This window comes from Tursiops truncatus, chromosome 4, assembly GCF_011762595.2.
Source record: "Tursiops truncatus isolate mTurTru1 chromosome 4, mTurTru1.mat.Y, whole genome shotgun sequence".
NCBI classification, from domain to species: domain Eukaryota; kingdom Metazoa; phylum Chordata; class Mammalia; order Artiodactyla; family Delphinidae; genus Tursiops; species Tursiops truncatus.
The window spans coordinates 135,158,540-135,176,597 of record NC_047037.1 but is presented as its reverse complement, the minus strand read 5'-3'; the positions used below and the strand labels follow the sequence as shown (position 1 = coordinate 135,176,597).

Genomic DNA, 18,058 nt, shown 5'->3' with positions numbered 1-18,058 from the left:
GGGACACAGGTTCAAGCCCTGGTCTGGGAGGATCCCACATGCCATGGAGCAACTAAGCCCGTGTGCGACAACTACTGAGCCTGCACTCTAGACCCCGCGAGCCACAACTATTGAAGCCCCCATGCCTAGAGCCCGTGCTCTGCAACAAGAGAAGCCACCGCAATGAGAAGCCCGTGCACCACAACGAAGAGTAGCCCCTGCTCGCCGCAACTAGTGAAAAGCTTGTGCACAGCAACAAAGACCCAACACAGCCCAAAATAAATAAATATCTTAAAAAATTTTAAAAACTAATAGCATTATAATAATTGATTTTTGTCTTGCCTTTTCAAAAAAAATAAATTTATTTATTTCTATGTTATTTTCAGCTGTGTTGGGTCTTCGTTGCTGTGCACGGGCTTTCTCTAGTTGTGGCGAGCGGGGGCTACTCTTCATTGCGGTGTGCGGCCTTCTCATTGCGGTGGCTTCTCTTGTTGTGGAGCACGGGCTCTAGGCACGCGGGCTTCAGTAGCTGTGGCACGTGGGCTCAGTAGTTGTGGCTCACAGGCTCTAGAACGCAGGCTCAATAGTTGTAGCGCACGGGCTTAGTTGTTCCGCGGCATGTGGGATCTTCCTGGACCAGGGCTCGAACCTGTGGCCCCTACATTGGCAGGTGGATTCTCAACCACTGCACCAGCAGGAACGTCCCATAATAACTGATTTTTAAAATAAAGTTTCAGATTTACCGATATATTTCCAAAGTTCTTCTACAATCACCTCTGCTGAGTACTCATTTAACGTCTGACCATTCCACCAACACCTGCCCTGGGCCCCTCTGGTTTCCAGCCATGTCGGCCACTCTGGGCCTGTCTCTTTTGGCGGGGGTGGGCTGGGGGAGGGCAGGACTTCTTACCTTGGATCAGAGGAAGGTAAAGGTGGTACTGATCAAGTTCTCCACTTAAGACAGCAAAAGCCTGGCGCTTTAGCAGCATGGCTTTCTGCTCAAAACTTGAGAACAGTTTTAAAGAACTGCTCTGCATGGCTGGAATAGAGCAAATAAGTTCCATTTAGTGAGAACACTACAATGAGAGGTAAGTGATGAGAAATCCCTACTATTCCTATCTTCCCTGGTGAAAGATCATGGTCTTGATTAAGGGCATGCAGTTGTTACTCAAGTATTTACATTTATAAAAGTTCTTATTTCTTTCATGATACTGAGTGATGGGGTATTTGAAGAGGATATGAGGTACAGGAAAGCACTCCTAACCAATTGTGGTCAACTTATCATTACTTTCAAAAGTATTTTCTCCGCTATAAAACTGCAAAAAAGGTAGTTGAAGGCGTTCGTGTCAATAGACTGGAAATGGGAAGGCTCATTGACGTAGTCCCGACATATTCTGCACATCACATTACACTCTGTGGCCGAAATGGCACTAAAAAAGGTTTGAGCTGGGCTCTGAAATACGTGGTAAAAGCTGGTTATGACCAAAAGGAATCGGTCCTTTAAAGTGTGACTTATGTGCACATAACAGAAGAACTTACTCATTAAATCTTTAAACATTGTTTTCTCATGAGTCAGAAGATGGTCAATAATGGATTTCCAACTGGATATTAAAAAAAGCAAAATTAATTAAATATGCAAAGGGTGACAGTCTGATTAAAAGCATCAAGAAAAGAACATGTCCCTTTAAGATCTATTAAAAACTGCTTTCTGAAAAGTTAGTGAAAGGGATGAATAGTTTTTATATAAGGAAACGTTAAGCGAAAGCTTTTCATTTATAACCTTAACATAGGGAATGAATAACATGGGGAATAATGAATAATTCCCAGCTCACAATAAAAGAAAACACAAATTGTCAAGGTACCTTGGCTTTCACAAGGGTTGCCCTTAAATGTGCTCCCACAGATGATGTCCATACACTTGTGTTAATGGAAAGAATGGGGGTTGTGAAGACAAACACCACTTGTTCTCAACGGGTTCCCCACAGTGCAACAGGATTACAGCCATGGCCGCTGGTGGTGGCTGGGCAAACCCTCAGCCCACATAAAGAAGCTGACCAGTCTCCACCGTCTCCCCCTGCCGTTAATGAAGACCTGTTCAGTCAAGCCAGGGGCAGAGTTACGGGTGGTTCTGTTGACCTCCAAGAAAAAGGCACAGCTAGTTCATCCTGTGCCTGGGATTCCATGGATCTCCGCTGCCCGCGCAGAGCCTGGCCAGCCTCAAGGTCTCAGTGAGGAATCGGGGAGTGTGAGCCGAGAAGTGGGATAAGGACACCTTAGTGTCACCATGGAGTCCCGTCATCTTAATGCTGGTCAAGCATTTTGTGATTACAAGATAAAGCAGTACTAGACCAAGTACCACTGGAACCCCATGCAATGCTCTTTAGGAAAAATGTGCTCTCTTACTTGAAATTCTTCTCCTGATTAAAAAAAGCCACCTTTGTAGTTTTGAGAAGACTTAATTCTGTTCCCAGAAATACACAGTTAACCCGTGAGTGGTGTCCTATGATTTGGGTTGATGCTAGCTGTGCTTCCATTTCAGGAATGAGAATTAATTACAGAAACCCAAACACTTTTCCACTTGAAGATTCAGGGCACGTTTTTTTTTTATCAGGACAGCATTTCTTACTGCACACAAGAAGTGTCCATCTGGAAGAAGGCCGGGTCCAAGAATAATTCCAGGACTTCTTTTTTCCAGGCTCGTTTTGTGTAGGCATAACCGCTTAGAGAGCTCAGCAGCTGGGCGCCAGCCCGGAAGCTGGGGGCATTGTAGGCACTGAAAGGGGTGGGAAGGGGAAAGGGCCAAGGTCAGAGATGGTGCAAGGAACCCCGCTGGACACATTTCCCATAAGCTACCTTTCCACACGTGGGTGGGGTACAATGGAGAAGGTGGCGTTACCTGTGATTGCGTAAGTAAGGAAAAACATAGTAAAGCAAACGTGAGATCAACGGCACCGCTCTCTCCTTCTCATCACTTCGATAAACCATGTCCAGGAGGGATGCCAGAACCTAGAAGAACAGGACCACCAGAAAACAGAAATCTCCTAAAGCAGGCGGCAATACAAAATTCAGTCCTCGGGGTATACACAGCCTAACAAGAAAACTCCACGGGGCAGCTTGAGGCCAATTCTGGCTTATGAACTCACCCGGGACGGTGCAGCCCGTGCGCCCTGGCCCCTGAGAATGAACGCCCTCACAAAGCCTCACTTCTGTGGGGGGATGACAAGCCAGATGCATATGTACCTCTGCCAGGAGGGAGAGGGCTTGCACGCTGTACACCGAAGGGGCAGACGCAGGCACCATTGCTGACGCGGGGGCAGCAGCATCTGCTGAAAGAGGCATGTGTGTTTTAATCAGGACAATAGGTCACCATTTATGCCCCCAAAGCATCAGATGAACTTGAGTCATGAGCTCCCGCCTTTCACACTGACTCTGTACGTACGTACATGTTACGTATTCTTCTCTGCTAACATGTTCAACTTCAGCAACTAAGAATCTGGGTATTTTGATCAAATAAATCAGCACCAACTCACTGTCTTCCTCCCTGCTTCTATTCTCATCACCATGTTTGGAGCTTCAACATCCCCCTGGATGACCCCTCTAACATCCTGGCCTCCGAGCCCCTTAGTCTTTTCTTTTCCAGCAAGCTTTTATTTTGTTCCAGCTCAGCCAGCCACTGTCACCATCATACCCTTGACCTCATGAATTTCCAAAGTCTCCATTTGCAGCACCCTACAGTGACCACATCTTACCTTTCCGGCTCACTTACTCCTGGAATGCTGCTCTGACAATTTCCTGAAACCTTGCACAAGCCTCCAACCCCCTGAGTTCACGTCCTTCACTACCTATCAATCCCCCCAGGTCTTCACTTCTCTATCTCCCCACCCACACCCGTGGTCTATCGTCCACCTTGCAAACATCCTTCACTTTTTTGCTTCTCTCTCCCTCTGAAGCACTCACCTAGAAAAATGCAAAGCTGGCTAAACCCAATGATTGCCTATGCAGTTCTATGCAGCTAAATGCTCTGGAGAAAACCAGACTACTCTGAAACAGATCTCACTTTACTTCATGACTGTGCAACTCAAAAATGACCTGATGCTACTAGATAACCCTCCCCCACGTCCCTCAGCGCTGTGCTGGCTTTCCCAGTCTCCAACATAGTTCTTTCACCTCCTCCCTCCATAACCATCGATACCTGTCCCTCCTCAGCTGGTAACCTCATCTCATGTTTCATTTAGAAAATTAATGTAAACAAACAGAAACGCCCTCAGTTTGGCCCCTATGTGTTATTAACCTGGAACATTTATATCCGTGTTCTCTGCCTTGTCTCCGGTTTTGTTTTGTTTTTTTTTTTTGCGGTATGCGGGCCTCTCACTGTTGTGGCCTCTCCCGTTGTGGAGCACAGGCTCCGGACGCGCAGGCTCAGCGGCCATGGCTCACGGGCCCAGCCGCTCCGCGGCATGTGGGATCTTCCCGGACCGGGTCATGAACCCGTGTCCCCTGCATCGGCAGGCGGACTCTCAACCACTGTGCCACCAGGGAAGCCCTGGCAGGCGGATTCTTAACCACTGCGCCACCGAGGAAGTCCCATGACTTTGGTTTTTGGTTTAAACAATTGATTGAGGTGGAAAAGTCTGAAGCAAGAACATTCTGGAGAGGGAGATGGAGCTTGGGTTTGCATGTGTTACATTTGAGATGTCTGGGAAGGAATCAGAAAAGGTCAGCAGCGTAGGAGGAAAAACCAAGAGAACATGGAGTCGTGGAAACTATGAGAAGAGAGTGTTTCCAGAAGCACAGTGTTTCCGGAAACACTCCAGAGAGTGTTTCCTGTGCTCTGCAATGGGAGAGGCCACAACAGTGAGAGGCCCACGTACCGTAAAAAAAAAAAAAAAAGAATCCACCTGCCAACGCAGGGCTCGAGTCCTGGTCCGGGAAGATCCCACGTGCCATGGAGCAACTAAGCCCGTGCGCCACAACTACTGAGCCTGCGCCCTAGAGCCCGCGAACCACAACTACTGAGCCCGCGAGCCACAACTACTGAAGCCCGTGCACCCAGAACCCGTGCTCCACAACAGGAGAAGCCACGCAATGAGAAGCCCGCGCACCGCAACGAAGAGTAGCCCCCACTCGCCCGCAACTAGAGAAAGCCCATGTTCAGCAATGAAGACCCAACGCGGCCAAAAATAAATAAAACAAAAAACCAAACAACAAAAACCCCAAAGTCATCCTTGTTTGCCTTTTTTTTCTTTAAACTACCATTTCCAATCCATCGGCAAGTTCTGTTGATGCTGCACTCACACCAGTCCACCTTTCTCTAGAGCCCATGCCTCTAAGCCAACATCTTCTCCTGCCCAAAGCACCATGAGATGCTTTTAACTGAACTCCCAGTTTCTGTTCTCGGTTGCTGCAGCCCACATCGCTCCCGGCAGCCAAACTGATGTTTTCTGAAAACTCAATAAGAGCCTGTCACTGCTCCAAACAGTTTAATGGTTTCCCACAGCAAGTGGGCTGATGGCCAAGCTCTTAAGTGTGCTCTGCATCAAGCCGGACAACCTTCCACCCCTGCTCTCGCCCTGACCTTGCATGACCACACATTAGGCTCCAGCCAAGCTGATCTTCAGGTTTCCTGGGCCTGGCCCACTCCCACCTCAAGGACTCGCCATCCCCTCTGGGCAGCGCCTTCCCGGATCTTTGCATGGCTGCCCCCTTACGTTGTATTTCTCAGCACAACTGACACTTCCTTGGGGACATGTTCTGCAACATCTGAAGTGGCCCCCAGCCCCACTCCCATTAAAAAAAAAAAAACACTTTCATTTTGGATTTCCAGAAGAGTTGAAAGATACCTTTGTTAATTTACTTTGGACCATCACCTTCCGCATCCCCCCCGCCCCACGAGAGCAGAGGCCCTGCTCATTTTGTTTCCTGCTGCATCACCAGCATCTAGAACACAGTGCATGGCACACGCCAGACGCAAACGTACAGGAAGGACCCTGCACGTGCACTGCACACAGAAGAACTCTAAGTGGAGAAACACATCATTTGAAGCCTCATTCTGTTTCATGATTTAGACGGCCAGTATGCATACTTAGTTTGTTCAAGACTGAAACAAAGCATAGTGTATGATCCAAAGAGTCTTTCGGTACTCTATAATTCGCTAATTAAGTCTTATCGAGAAGCCCCCAAATCACCTCCAGCTTTGGAATTCTATGCTTTCTTTTTTTATTTTATTTATTTATTGCTTTCTTTTTTAAAATAAAAATCAGGTAATCATTTTACTACAGTACTGTCTTGAGGTTAAATTTAATTACTGCACAAAAGCCAGGCTCAGCTGCACTGGTGGTGGAGAAGCAGTTTAATCCCTACATCAGTACCTACATCGGGAATAACTGAGGGCAGATGAGGCAAGGAGTTGCATGAGCTCTCTTTCCCTAGAACCACAACTATAATCATAACCGCAGCCTGAGAAAGCATAATTGTTGGTTTACATTAGTAAATGACAGCATACTAGTTATAGGATCTTCATTACAGAGTGAAGTATAATTATTTTCTTATGTAAACCACAAAACTAGCTGTCAAACAAATATGGCAGGAGTAATGGAGGGGGTACTACGGCCTGTCTGTCTAACACCATCCTTCCTCCTCCTGCAAGAGAAGCCTCTCTTGGGTGGGAGCCCATTTCTCGGAGCTCTAGCGCACCAGCCTTTCCTCTCCTCCTCTGGGTCAGCCACAGGCCCAGAACAGCCGACCGGAATCTTTGCGTGAGACTTGATGAACTTCATCTGAACACCTAGCTCCCGCTCTGACTAAAACCAGATGTAGACGCTTGGGCTTTTCCTGTACGTGAGCCAGAAAGTTTTGTGCTGCTGTGTTTCTACACACCTGAAGTGAGTTTCGTTTACTTGCAAGAGAAAAGAGCCCAGACTTCTTGACACACCTTCCTTTGTATATTAAAAACCACAAATTCAGCTTTGCTTCTGCTGATATAACTACTACTAACAATAATGACAGAGGTCATAAAATATGACAGAACTAGAAGCTTTTGAACACTGACCTTGTGGTGGGCACTGTGCTATGTAGTTCCGACTGAGAACATAGATGTAATTTTTTTGCTCGTGTTAATAAAACTGAGACCAGGGCTTCCCTGGTGGCGCAGTGGTTGAGAGTCCGCCTGCCGATGCAGGGGACACGGGTTCATGCTCCGGTCCGGGAAGATCCCACATGCCGTGGAGCGACTGGGCCCGTGAGCCATGGCCACTGAGCCTGCGCGTCCGGAGCCTGTGCTCCACAACAGGAGAGGCCACAACAGTGAGAGGCCCACATACCAGAAAAAAAAAACAAACAAAACTGAGACCAAACTGATTTTCTTGTCCAGTGTTGAGCGACACTGGGACTGGGCATACTTTCCTGTCTGTGTTAAATAATACTGAGAGCTTGCAAAAATAATTACTTGCTCTAAGATATGCCTAATTCTGAAAGAAAAACTCAACCAACTAAAGTGGCTCACTTATCAAAACGAGCAGCATCTCGTCAACATCCCCTTCTGGACCCTCGCCTAGTGCTGTGCCCACCAATGCAAAGGTATCTTATTACTAACTCTGCCCCAGGCCCCACCTGGAAAGATCTGCCACAAACAACTCAGCCAAGGCCCTACAACCTTATAAATATCCTCCCCAAACCTCCCCTAGAGCTGAGACACCCCTATGCCCCAGCCAAGTTTCTCCCTCACTGCAGCAGGTCTAGTAACCTGAGATTTGCTCGATGATACATTCGTCCGGCGGTCTTCAGGGCACCGGCAATTGACAGTCTACCCTGTTGCATTTAATTCACTCCTCAGGAGTATCTGGCTGATCAGCGGTCCTCCGAGTAAACAGATGAGTCTCCTTTGAGAGTCTCCAGACCATTTTCCTAGGAAGCTGTAACTGACTATAAGGCTGGGCTGTGCCTACTCTGTGTGGCCTCCATGATAGAATCTTCACCACTCAGGCAATGACCAAACACAAGGGTCATCGAGAGGCAGGGGTGTGTTGGCCAGAAATGAAATACAACATCAACTGCCTGACGATAGTTAGCTGGTTTACTAAGTTTTCTTTCCACGGCTCCACAAAAAGAAAAACATACATTCTCCTGTTCTTTATCCCACACAGATTTCCATCACTGAGTCTGTGCAAATTATCTTGGGAAGTTACTTTCTTGGACCCCCATCTGGACCCCCAGTGAGGGCTTAACACGGTAGCGTGGGCCACTCGGGACCCTTCCAATGGAATCCTATTGTTCAGTATACATACAACGTATGTTGTAAGAAGTAAAGCCAGTTTACTTTTAAGGCAAAACTAGCCCCAGTAGCTGGCATTGGGCATTACTTTTTTTTTTTTTTTTTTTGGTGGTACGCGGGCCTCTCACTGTTGCCTCTCCCGTTGCGGAGCACAGGCTCCGGACGCGCAGGCTCAGCGGCCATGGCTCACGGGCCCAGCTGCTCCGCGGCACGTGGGATCTTCCCGGACCGGGGCACGAATCCGTGTCCCCTGCATCGGCAGGCGGACTCTCAACCACTGCGCCACCAGGGAAGCCCTGGGCATTACTTTTTGACCCTTCTACACCTACCGTGCAAATCTTCCTCATCATCAGATTCTTCTAGAGAGATCTGAGGCTGAGCCTTCACTTCCAGGTTTCTGCTCAGCCAGCTGGTTTGTTCCAAGGAAGAGCCAGCAATGTTCCCGACAGCTTCTAGAATTTTTTGAGTGACTTCCTGAGAGTAGTCAGGAGAAAGAGGAAAGGAAGTTAGTTAAGGAAAAGAATCCTAAAATAGCACCATCTGATATAAATATAATGCAAGCCGCAGCTGTGAACCATGCAGGTAATACCAAGTTTTCTAGGAGCTACATTAAAAGAAGAAACAAGTTCATAATGTTTAACACAATATATCCAACAGGGTATCAACATATAATCAATATAAAATTGTTAGCGAGGTTACGCATTCTTTGTTACGAAGTCTTTGAAATCTGCTGTGTGTTTAGTTACAGCACGTTCACTTCAGACAAGCCACATTTCAAGGGCTCAACAGGCACTCGTGGCTCAGGCTACTCTCTGACCAACTTGGGTAAAACAGAGACACAGGAAGTCACAGTGGCACAACACGTTTGGCAGATTAGATTTCCAGTTTCTTCAGGACCATGGATTCTTGCTAGAAATGCATCTTTGAATAATACAAGAAACAAAACTGCATAAATTAAATTGACTCGAGGGTGAAGTGAGGAGTCATCTGTATCAGGAGTTCCATGAGGAACGGATTTGGTCAAGTAGCTGGGACGGAGGTAGAAACACTGAGTGGGTATCATCGAGCGTTGCCAGCTAAGAGAGGCTGTACGTCCCTGACGTCTGAGAACTGAACAGTCCTGACTTCCACTACGAGCCCAGCAGCTGTGTTCGGGCATGAAGCAAGAGAACGTCTGCCTGCCGGTGGCAAGGGGGGTGCACCCGTGCGAACTGTCCGCGGTGCGCCTGGGCAGAGGTGTGGGGTGGATGACGGCGGTAAGGAAGGTCAAGAATAGACGGATGGACCTGGGGATGATCACACTGAGTGAAGTAAGTCAGAGAAAGACAAATACCATTTGCTATCACTTCTATGTGGAATCTAAAATATGACACAAATGAACTTAACTACGAAATAGAAACAGACTCACAGACGTAGAGAACAGACTTGTGGTTGCCAAGGTGGGTGGGGTGGGGGAGGGATGGAGTGGGAGTTTGGGATTAGCAGATGCAAAGTAGTATATATACAGGATGGATAAACAACAAGGACCTGCTGTAGAGCACAGGGAGCTGTATTCAACATCCTGTGATAAACCGTAATGGAAAAGAATATGAAAAAGGATATATATATGTGTGTATAACTGAGTCACTCTGCTGTACAGCAGAAATTAACACTATAAATCAACTCTACTTCAAGAAAATAAATTCTTAAAAGCAGATCAAGAAAAGGGGTTGAGGACTTAGAAGAGCTCCCATTTCAAGCGCAGTGAATGGATGGGAAAGAAGTTGGGGTGCCTGGAAACAGCAGGAAGGAGTCAGTGTCAGGGAGGCTGGGACATCCTGGGGTGGAAGCAGAGGCCCACCTGGCCCTCTGACGAACAGGAGCAGAGCGAGCCGCACCAGCTGCGGTAGTGCCTGTGGCTACCGTCCGGCCGATGGAAACGGAGGGGCCGCGGCAGGCAACAGCCCATGGAAGGGGGAGGGCTTCCAGGTGAGTGCAGGAGGTGCCACCCAAGGGCTGGGCTGCAGCACTTGCCCTTGGGTGATGCTTTCTTCTCTACTGGTTGAGTCAAAGGAGTCACTGTGCTTTACGCAGAACTCTAGTGCCTCAGAATCAGGAACTGGACAGATATTTCACAAACACCAGGGATCACAGCGATTAGCAGTAATATCACCAAAGCCATAAACTACACAACCCAGTTTAAAGGCTTTGACTCAAAAAGCTCCTCACTCAAGGATTATAATGGTTGCAAAATAGTGACTTTTCTAACTCCTTCATTACTTCTAATGTATTATTATATTTATTTATTTATTTTTTTGCGTTATGCGGGCCTCTCACTGTTGTGGCCTCTCCCGTTGCGGAGCACAGGCTCCGGACGTGCAGGCTCAGCGGCCATGGCTCACGGGCCCAGCCGCTCCGCGGCATGTGGGATCTTCCCGGACCGGGGCACGAACCTGTGTCCCCAGCATCGGCGGGCGGACTCTCAACCACTGCGCCACCAGGGAAGCCCCATCTATGTATTATTGATAGTTGGCATTCTACTCAAAGGAGAAGATTTTCCTTCTCCTATGGGTGAGTTTTACTTTGTTTTTCAGTGTTTCTGAAATTTCCTGTGGGTCTATATTGCTTTAAAAAGATGGGGGAAGGTTCTAAGGAAAGGAATCTGTGCATAAAGATAGACTTATTGTTCCAATCATGCTGCAGAGTAAGTCCGCATACATCTGTGGACAGTGGGAAGCGAGAGGGTGCCTTGTAAACTGCACGGTCGACTGGTCAAGTCTAACACGAGAACCTTCATCAGGAGATTGTACAGAGTCCTCTAAAGACAGTAACGGAGGGAATCAGACGCGGGAACAAATGCAAATCTAAGATCTGGTTCTGCCCAATGTTTACTCTCTCCAGTGAGAGCCTCTAAAGGTGGGCGATACTCCTGGGACAGTAACAGCCTGCCAGACTTGCACATACAGACCTGCAGATCTTTCTGATCCTTCTTGCTCTCCAGGTTGGGAGTTCTTGTTACAAAGTCGTTCAGCATGCTGTTGAGAGACAATCAGCTTCAGACCGAGAACGCTGCAGAAATAAAAACATGTTCCCGAAGAAAAATACAGTGACGTGAGTGCAGGGACACGGTACCTGAGAAGCAGAAAATAACCAGGGGGAGCAAGATTCAACTGCACGGACTCCTTTAACACACCCAACAGCGAAGGGAAGTTTGCTTGCAAGGCTGTTGCTGGGAGCCTATTTAAAAAAAAAGAAAGAAAGAAAAAATATCCAACCCTGAACAGGTCAAAACAAAATGTTACTTATAAGCACATTTTAGATCCGGGTGGTTGGAAAGCACAGGAAGATGGCATATCCGCCTGACCTGTTTGCTCTTTTTTAAATTACAATACACACAAGCTAAATTTTGGTATTCTGCCAAGAACTTGGAGTTTGGAGAGCTGCAACCCTGCTGACAGGTCAGATGCCCCTGGTTTCCTCGTCTATAACGTGAAAGCCTGGAACTAGAGGACTGTCTGATCTCTGGGCCTGTCTGGCTCTACCATTCAGCCTCTCTGACGTCGCTGGAAACACAGAGTCAACCATCAGAAGGTCACAGAGGGCAAGGTCAGGCCTCAGGAAAACAAGGACTCGGATTATGGCTACGGAGCAAGGCTGCACAGCACAAAAGGCAGAGCTTGGCCGCAGCCAGAGGGCCCCAGGTTCAAGTCCTCGTCCCTGACTTACTGCCTCCTGACTGACCTGGGCAGGGCCTCCTCTGTAAAAGGAGGCCGCAGCTCCTGCAGCTGCTGGGAAGGCTCAGATATCACTTAGGCCCCTGCAACAGGCGCTTGCTAGTGATATAATTCACATTAGTTACCACGAGAAGGGACCAGCTCATCCTTACCTCCTGCAGGAAAGAAGTACAGGGATGCTTGTGGTGCAGGATGAACAGCTGGTCTGAGCTCAACCCTAGACCCAGGGACTCCTGGGACCATGACCCTTCTTGCCACCTCAGGGTACAGTGAGCCGGAATAACCACGGAACATGAACCTGTTAACCGGGGAGCTTGCAGCTGGTGGTCAGATGCACTTATTGTGAACCCTCTGAGATAGATGAGAATACTGAGGCTTCCTTGAGACGGGGCTACACTCCCTTCACCCTCCTTACTGCAGCCGAGAACACCCCACACGATGGAGGGATCCGGGAGCCGCACCCGGGACCTGCCATAAGATCTGCACGAGGCCCAGCAAAGCGTCCTTTCTACCCGTGGAGAAACACCTGGGGGACTCCTACAGCTGAGACCCCTGCATGCGGACATTCAGCACAGTAAACCCACGCAGAAGCCATCCAGCAGAAAACATGGCAAAGCATTGAGGACAGCACCAAAAATAACCCCTTCTCCTTTTTCTAAAAGAGGTCCTTAAAATCCCCCCTCCTTTTTTGGTATCAATTTAACGCAAACTGGTTCTTCTAAAGTTTACCAGGCCTCACATAAAGCTTTGCTGACGTAAGTATTTAAGCTATAGCACCCAGACTTTAAAATGTCAGATTTGATCTCTGCAGAAAGAAAAAGTAAAAGCATCAGGGTATTCCCATGCCTCGAGAGGAAATAAGGACACCATTCAGATACTTTCTGAACTAAGCGTCTCCAGTAATCAAGAAACACAATGCGAGGGGGGTGGCAGGGAGGGATAAACGAGGAGTTTGGGATTAAAATGTACACACTATTATATATTAAATAGATAAACAGGGACTTCCCTGGTGGTCCAGTGGTAAAGAATCCGCCTTACAATGCAGGGAACATGGGTTCGATCCCTGGTTAGGGAACTAAGATCGCACATGCCGCAGGGCAACTAAGCCCGAGCGCCGCAACTACTGAGCTTGCACGTCTCAAGTAGAGAGCCTGTGTGCCGCAAACTACAGAGCCCATGCGCTCTGGAACCCTCACACCACAACTACAGAGCCCACGTGCCCTGGAGCCTGCGAACCACAACTAGAGAGAGAAAGCCTGCACGCCCCAACGAAAGATGCCACGTGCCGCAACTAAGACCCGACACAGCCAAAAATAAATTAAATAAATAAATAAATAATAAGGGACTTCCCTGGTGGCACAATGGTTAAGAATCCTCCTGCCAATGCATGGGACACGGGTTCGAGCCCTGGTCTGGGAAGATCCCACATGCCGCGGAGCAACTAAGCCCGTGTGCCACAACTACTGAGCCTGTGCTCTAGAGCCTGTGAGCCACAACTACTGAGCCCTCAAGCCACAACTACTGAAGCCCACACGCCGCAATGAAGAGTAGCACCCGCTCGCTGCAACTAGAGAAAGCCTGCGTGCAGCAACGAAGACCCAACGCAGCCAAAATTAATTAATTAATTTAAAAATAAATAAACCTTAAAAAAATAAACAATAGCACTGGGAACTATATTCAATATTTTATAATAACCTATAGTTATTTCCTATAGTGGAAAAGTATCTGAAAAAGAATATATATATATATATATTCCTATATATATATATATATATATATAGGAATCATTTTGCTGTACATCTGAAACTAACAACATTGTAAATCAATGATACTTCAGTTAAAGAAAAATTGGAAATACAATCAGAGGAATTATTTATAATCATTGCAATAGCATCTATAATTGAGAAACGTCTTTGAGGGGCTGCATTACCTTTGGATGAAAGCATAGCAAAACTGCAACACAGGGACATCCACGAGGGGCGATTTCTGAAAATTAAAGCAAAGCTAATTACTCCAAGTTGGTAGGAAATAAGGCTAAAAAAGAATTCAAATACAGAAATGAAACAGATTCTATATCCTAACAAAGCAAATGCTTGCAGCTAGAGTCTTTCAAATATAATAGAAAGTGAAACAAAAACAAATGTATCCTATGAGGCCCCAAATCATTAGTGCCCCTCTCATCAGACTCCCAGAGTCATTCCCTTTATGTTTACCTACTTCCCATTCCAGGCTTTTAACAAGTATTTAGGGAAGATTTGGCATTATAACTGAACCTCCCCCCAGACACAAAGTTGGTGGCCAAAGTTGGCCCTCGGGAGCTACAGTTGAGAGACAACGCCAAATTTGAATTCTTAGCTCCAGGAATTCCCTCAAACAGCCCAGACAACTTCCCTAAATCCCAAATGGCTGGAACTACTTAGAAATAGGTTTCAAGACACACATTTTTTCCCTTCTTGCTTGTAAAAGGCTATTTGTCGAAGTTACAGAAGTCGAGCCAATTAACTAAACTAACCACAAAATGTAATTTTGTTATTCAAAACGCCAAAAACCACTCAGCCAGACGACATCTAGGTTTTTTTGTTTTTTAAGCCCAGGAGTTGCAGGTGTCTGCAGAAACTCCGGTAACATGAAGGAACAAAACCTGAAAGCGCCTGCTCTGTGTGTAAAGCTGCTGCAGGGCCAGCTCCCCCGTGGCTGCAGCTGTGACCCCATCCGTGGGGACCGACCCGCAGCGCGGAAGATCAATCTCCTGCCAGCTAGACTTGCTCAGAGATATAAATGCCAATCCACCCAGGACCTGATGCTGCCGCTGCCCGCCTCCACCACCCTGCTCCCTCTCTTCAGGGTCCATTACTTTAACATTTACGTTCAAGAGTAAAAGGCAACAAGACTACCAGGCATTTGGGAGACTGGGGGCAGACGTCCGACAGATGCCGTGAAGTTGCCCGTGCCCATTTTACATCTGACTGTTTAAGCGCTTGGCCAGTTCCATAATCTGGCCTCACAGTGTAAATCTGCCTTATCTTCTTTCCCCAACGAGAATACAGGCTGACCGTAGGCAGGAACAGTGTCAACTATTTAGGGCTCCCCACTACGACGCAGACTTGATTTTCAATAAACACGTGGAATGAAGGAAGAGGACCAGAGCCCCGAGTGTAACTGACTGGTTAGAAGCCCCGAGCGGCCTTCCCAGTGTGGACATTTCTGCAGAGGGTGCCCCTGTGCCACGTGCCTTTCAGAGGAAGAGCTTCAAGTGGGGAGTTCTCCTCCAAGGCAGGCAGAGCCAAAACTGCTAAAGGTATTCTTGGTCAGCTTGTCCACTCTGGGGTGAGAATGGCTGAACACATCTCTGATTCCAAGGTTTAGCTTTTGCTCACCACCCTTAGTGTTATGGCCTTAATATCTAAAAAGAAAATTTCTTTTATTTGCTGTAAAATTTTTTTATTTGGGTAGAATATATTTGACAAAATCTACCATTTTAAACATTTTTAAGTGTACAGGGCATCCAGTATATTCACATTGTTGGGCAACTATGACCACCATTCATGTGCAGAACTTTATCTTCCCAAACTGAAACTCTGTCCCCATTAACTCCCATTCCCTCCTCCCCCGCAGTCCCTAGTGACCATCATTCTTCTTTCTGTCTCTATGGAGTTGACTACTCTGGGTCCCCCAGATAAGTGGAATCATATAATACTGTCCTTCTGGACAGTATACTGTCCAGTATACAATAATACTGTCTATTATTCCCCTTAGCATAATGCTGTCAAGGTTCATCCACGGTACAGCATGTGTCAGAATTCCATTCCTTTTTAAGGCTGAATGATAGACAGTCCATTGCAGGTACAGACCTCATTTTGTTTATCCATTCATCCATGGACACTTGGGCTGTTTCTACCTTTTGGCTATTGCGATTCATGCTGTTATGAACCCTGGCGTACAAATATCTGCTGGATTACAACTATTTTTTAGCAAAATCACTTGGTCCACTCCCTTAATTTTCACTTAGGGAATTATTCTTAAATTGTTCCTAACTGTATAATTTTAAATTACCTAAGAGAAGGCAATTATTTCAAAGTTGGAACAAATCCCTGCTTTCTATCAAATTAATTAAGAACAAAAGAGCTCCAACACTTTCAACGAAGAGGTCTGCTTTGGTAAAACCAAAAATCTCTCAGGCAGGAAACTGTTAAACCACACGGTCTGTTCTGTTGCAAAGTCACTGTGCATAAATGAAAAGGTGCCCCCCCTCGAAACTGGGCAGAAAAACTGTAAGAGCTTTGTGGTTCAATCACGTCACCCTTCAAAGGCCACTGCCTTCCCTGCAGCCAGATGAAATCTCTTCTTTCTCAGCACGTCCAGGATGAGTCAAGTCCTCTGATGTGTATTTTGTACCTTTGTAAAAATTATGCAGACTTTTAACTCGCCCGTTGACAAAGATGCTCTCCTTGACCTAGTCAGGCTCCTCTGAACCCTCTTCTTTTTCTTCTCCTTTTTTTTGAATTTTAAATCATATAGTGTTTCTTCCTCCTATAATATTTTTGCTTTCCAACAGTAAAAGAAATGGTACAAGAATCTGGCCCTTGGTCACAAGCCATTTTGGGGAATTCCTCAATATTCTCACTCCAATTTTTTTAACAATCAATGAATGAGGTAATCAATGACAGGGTTAATCATCAGATTCCAGAGCTTCTAAAATATCTCCCATTACTCAACAGTCCCTTTCTCTTTCTCTCCCTCCCTCTCCCCGCTCTCTCCTGCCCTCCTGAAAACATTTTACTGAAAATGCAAGAAAAAACTGAGAATTATGTTTCTGAGGAGAGCCCGAATCCTGAGATGCTTATGTCAGACTGTAGGGTCTGTGTTTACAATTTCCTAGCCTTTTTTTTTTTAAATTAATTTATTTATTATTAATTTTGGCTGCATGGGGTCTTCATTGCATGCAGGCTCTCTCTAGTTGCGGCGAGCAGGGGCTACTCTTTGTTGCCCTGCGTGGGCTTCTCATTGCTGTGGCTTCTCATGTTGCAGAGCACAGGCTCCAGGCACGCGGGCTTCAGTAGTTGTGGCACGTAGGCTCAGTAGCTGTGGCGCACGGGCTTAGTTGCTCCACAGCATGTGAGCTCTTCCCGGACCAGGGCTCGAACCCGTGTCCCCTGCATTGGCAGGCGGATTCTTAACCACTGTGCCAACAGGGATGTCCCAACGGGTTCCCAGCAGCTCAAGGCCACGGTCCTACGGGGATGACCTCAACCCCCTTAAAATGCCTGCCTAAGAAAGAAAGCTCAAGGCTTCTGAAGGAATCTGCTGTGTGTTTAGCCAACTCCTGATAGGTTCCTGACCTCCCTTTCTTTGAGCATTTATTAAGACAAGCTTACAGTTATACATCCTTGCTCTGTCCCTTGTGAGATGTATGTGTGTCTCCTACAACCCAGGGATGTCTTTCTCAAGGACCTGGCAGCCACCCCTCTGAAATACCATCATCAAGAAAGACAGGGCCCCTGTTTCCCAGTCTCCAGGGGAGCACAGGAACCTACCTTGCACTTTACAGTCAGCAAACCCCGATGGCCTAATTACATCCACCAACCCCCTTCTTGCTTGTTTGTAACTTTCCACTCCCCTGACTTTGCTGAAGCCCCTGCTTGTTCACCCTCCCTGCTCTTCATTCTCTGCTTAAACTACCCACTCACCTCTGCACAAACTGGAACAGAGCACAACTCCTTCCCCTGCTGCAGTAGTTACTAAATAAAATCAGTCTTTTCCACCTTTAACTAGTGTCTGGCTTTGTTTAACTCTGATGCCTTTTCAGCTGCAAGTTCCTTGAGGCAAGTGACATTTCTTCTTTCTAACAGAGTTATTCGATTTGAACCACTACCGGGCAGAGCACCCTGCAGTGGGATGTAAGGATGGAAGTCCGTCCTTCACCTTAAGTGGCTTGCACCCCAAAACAGGAGCCCATGAAGCACATTTCATGGAGCTCCGCAGAGCCCGGTAAGAACACCTTCGTTTTGCAGCCCCCGAATTCCGAGTTGCTGCCGTAACCTCTGTTTCCCTCCCCAACACAGTTTATAAGACGTGGAGTTAGAGAGAGTGCTGCGTT

The 18,058-nt window shown here is 47.0% G+C and overlaps 1 protein-coding gene across 6 annotated transcripts in view; it reads right to left on the bottom strand.

Annotated features, from left to right (window-relative positions):
- Nucleotides 1–18,058, bottom strand: part of DOP1B (DOP1 leucine zipper like protein B) — a 107,015-nt gene that overhangs the window by 13,478 nt on the left and 75,479 nt on the right. For 5 of the 6 annotated variants that reach the window (XR_004526447.2, XM_033856043.2, XM_073804485.1 and 2 more), the window contains 9 exons: nt 13,892–13,947; nt 11,360–11,464; nt 11,196–11,262; nt 8,578–8,722; nt 3,220–3,305; nt 2,876–2,985; nt 2,606–2,752; nt 1,519–1,580; nt 890–1,018 (listed from right to left, as the gene is read on the bottom strand). Coding sequence is in view for 5 of the 6 variants with exons in the window: in XM_033856043.2 (XP_033711934.1) it covers nt 890–1,018; nt 1,519–1,580; nt 2,606–2,752; nt 2,876–2,985; nt 3,220–3,305; nt 8,578–8,722; nt 11,196–11,262; nt 11,360–11,464; nt 13,892–13,947 (907 nt within the window). In the remaining variant the exon portion in view is untranslated. The remainder of the gene's footprint in view (nt 1–889; nt 1,019–1,518; nt 1,581–2,605; nt 2,753–2,875; nt 2,986–3,219; nt 3,306–8,577; nt 8,723–11,195; nt 11,263–11,359; nt 11,465–13,891; nt 13,948–18,058) is intronic. The other variant, XM_033856044.2, reaches the window with a different exon arrangement.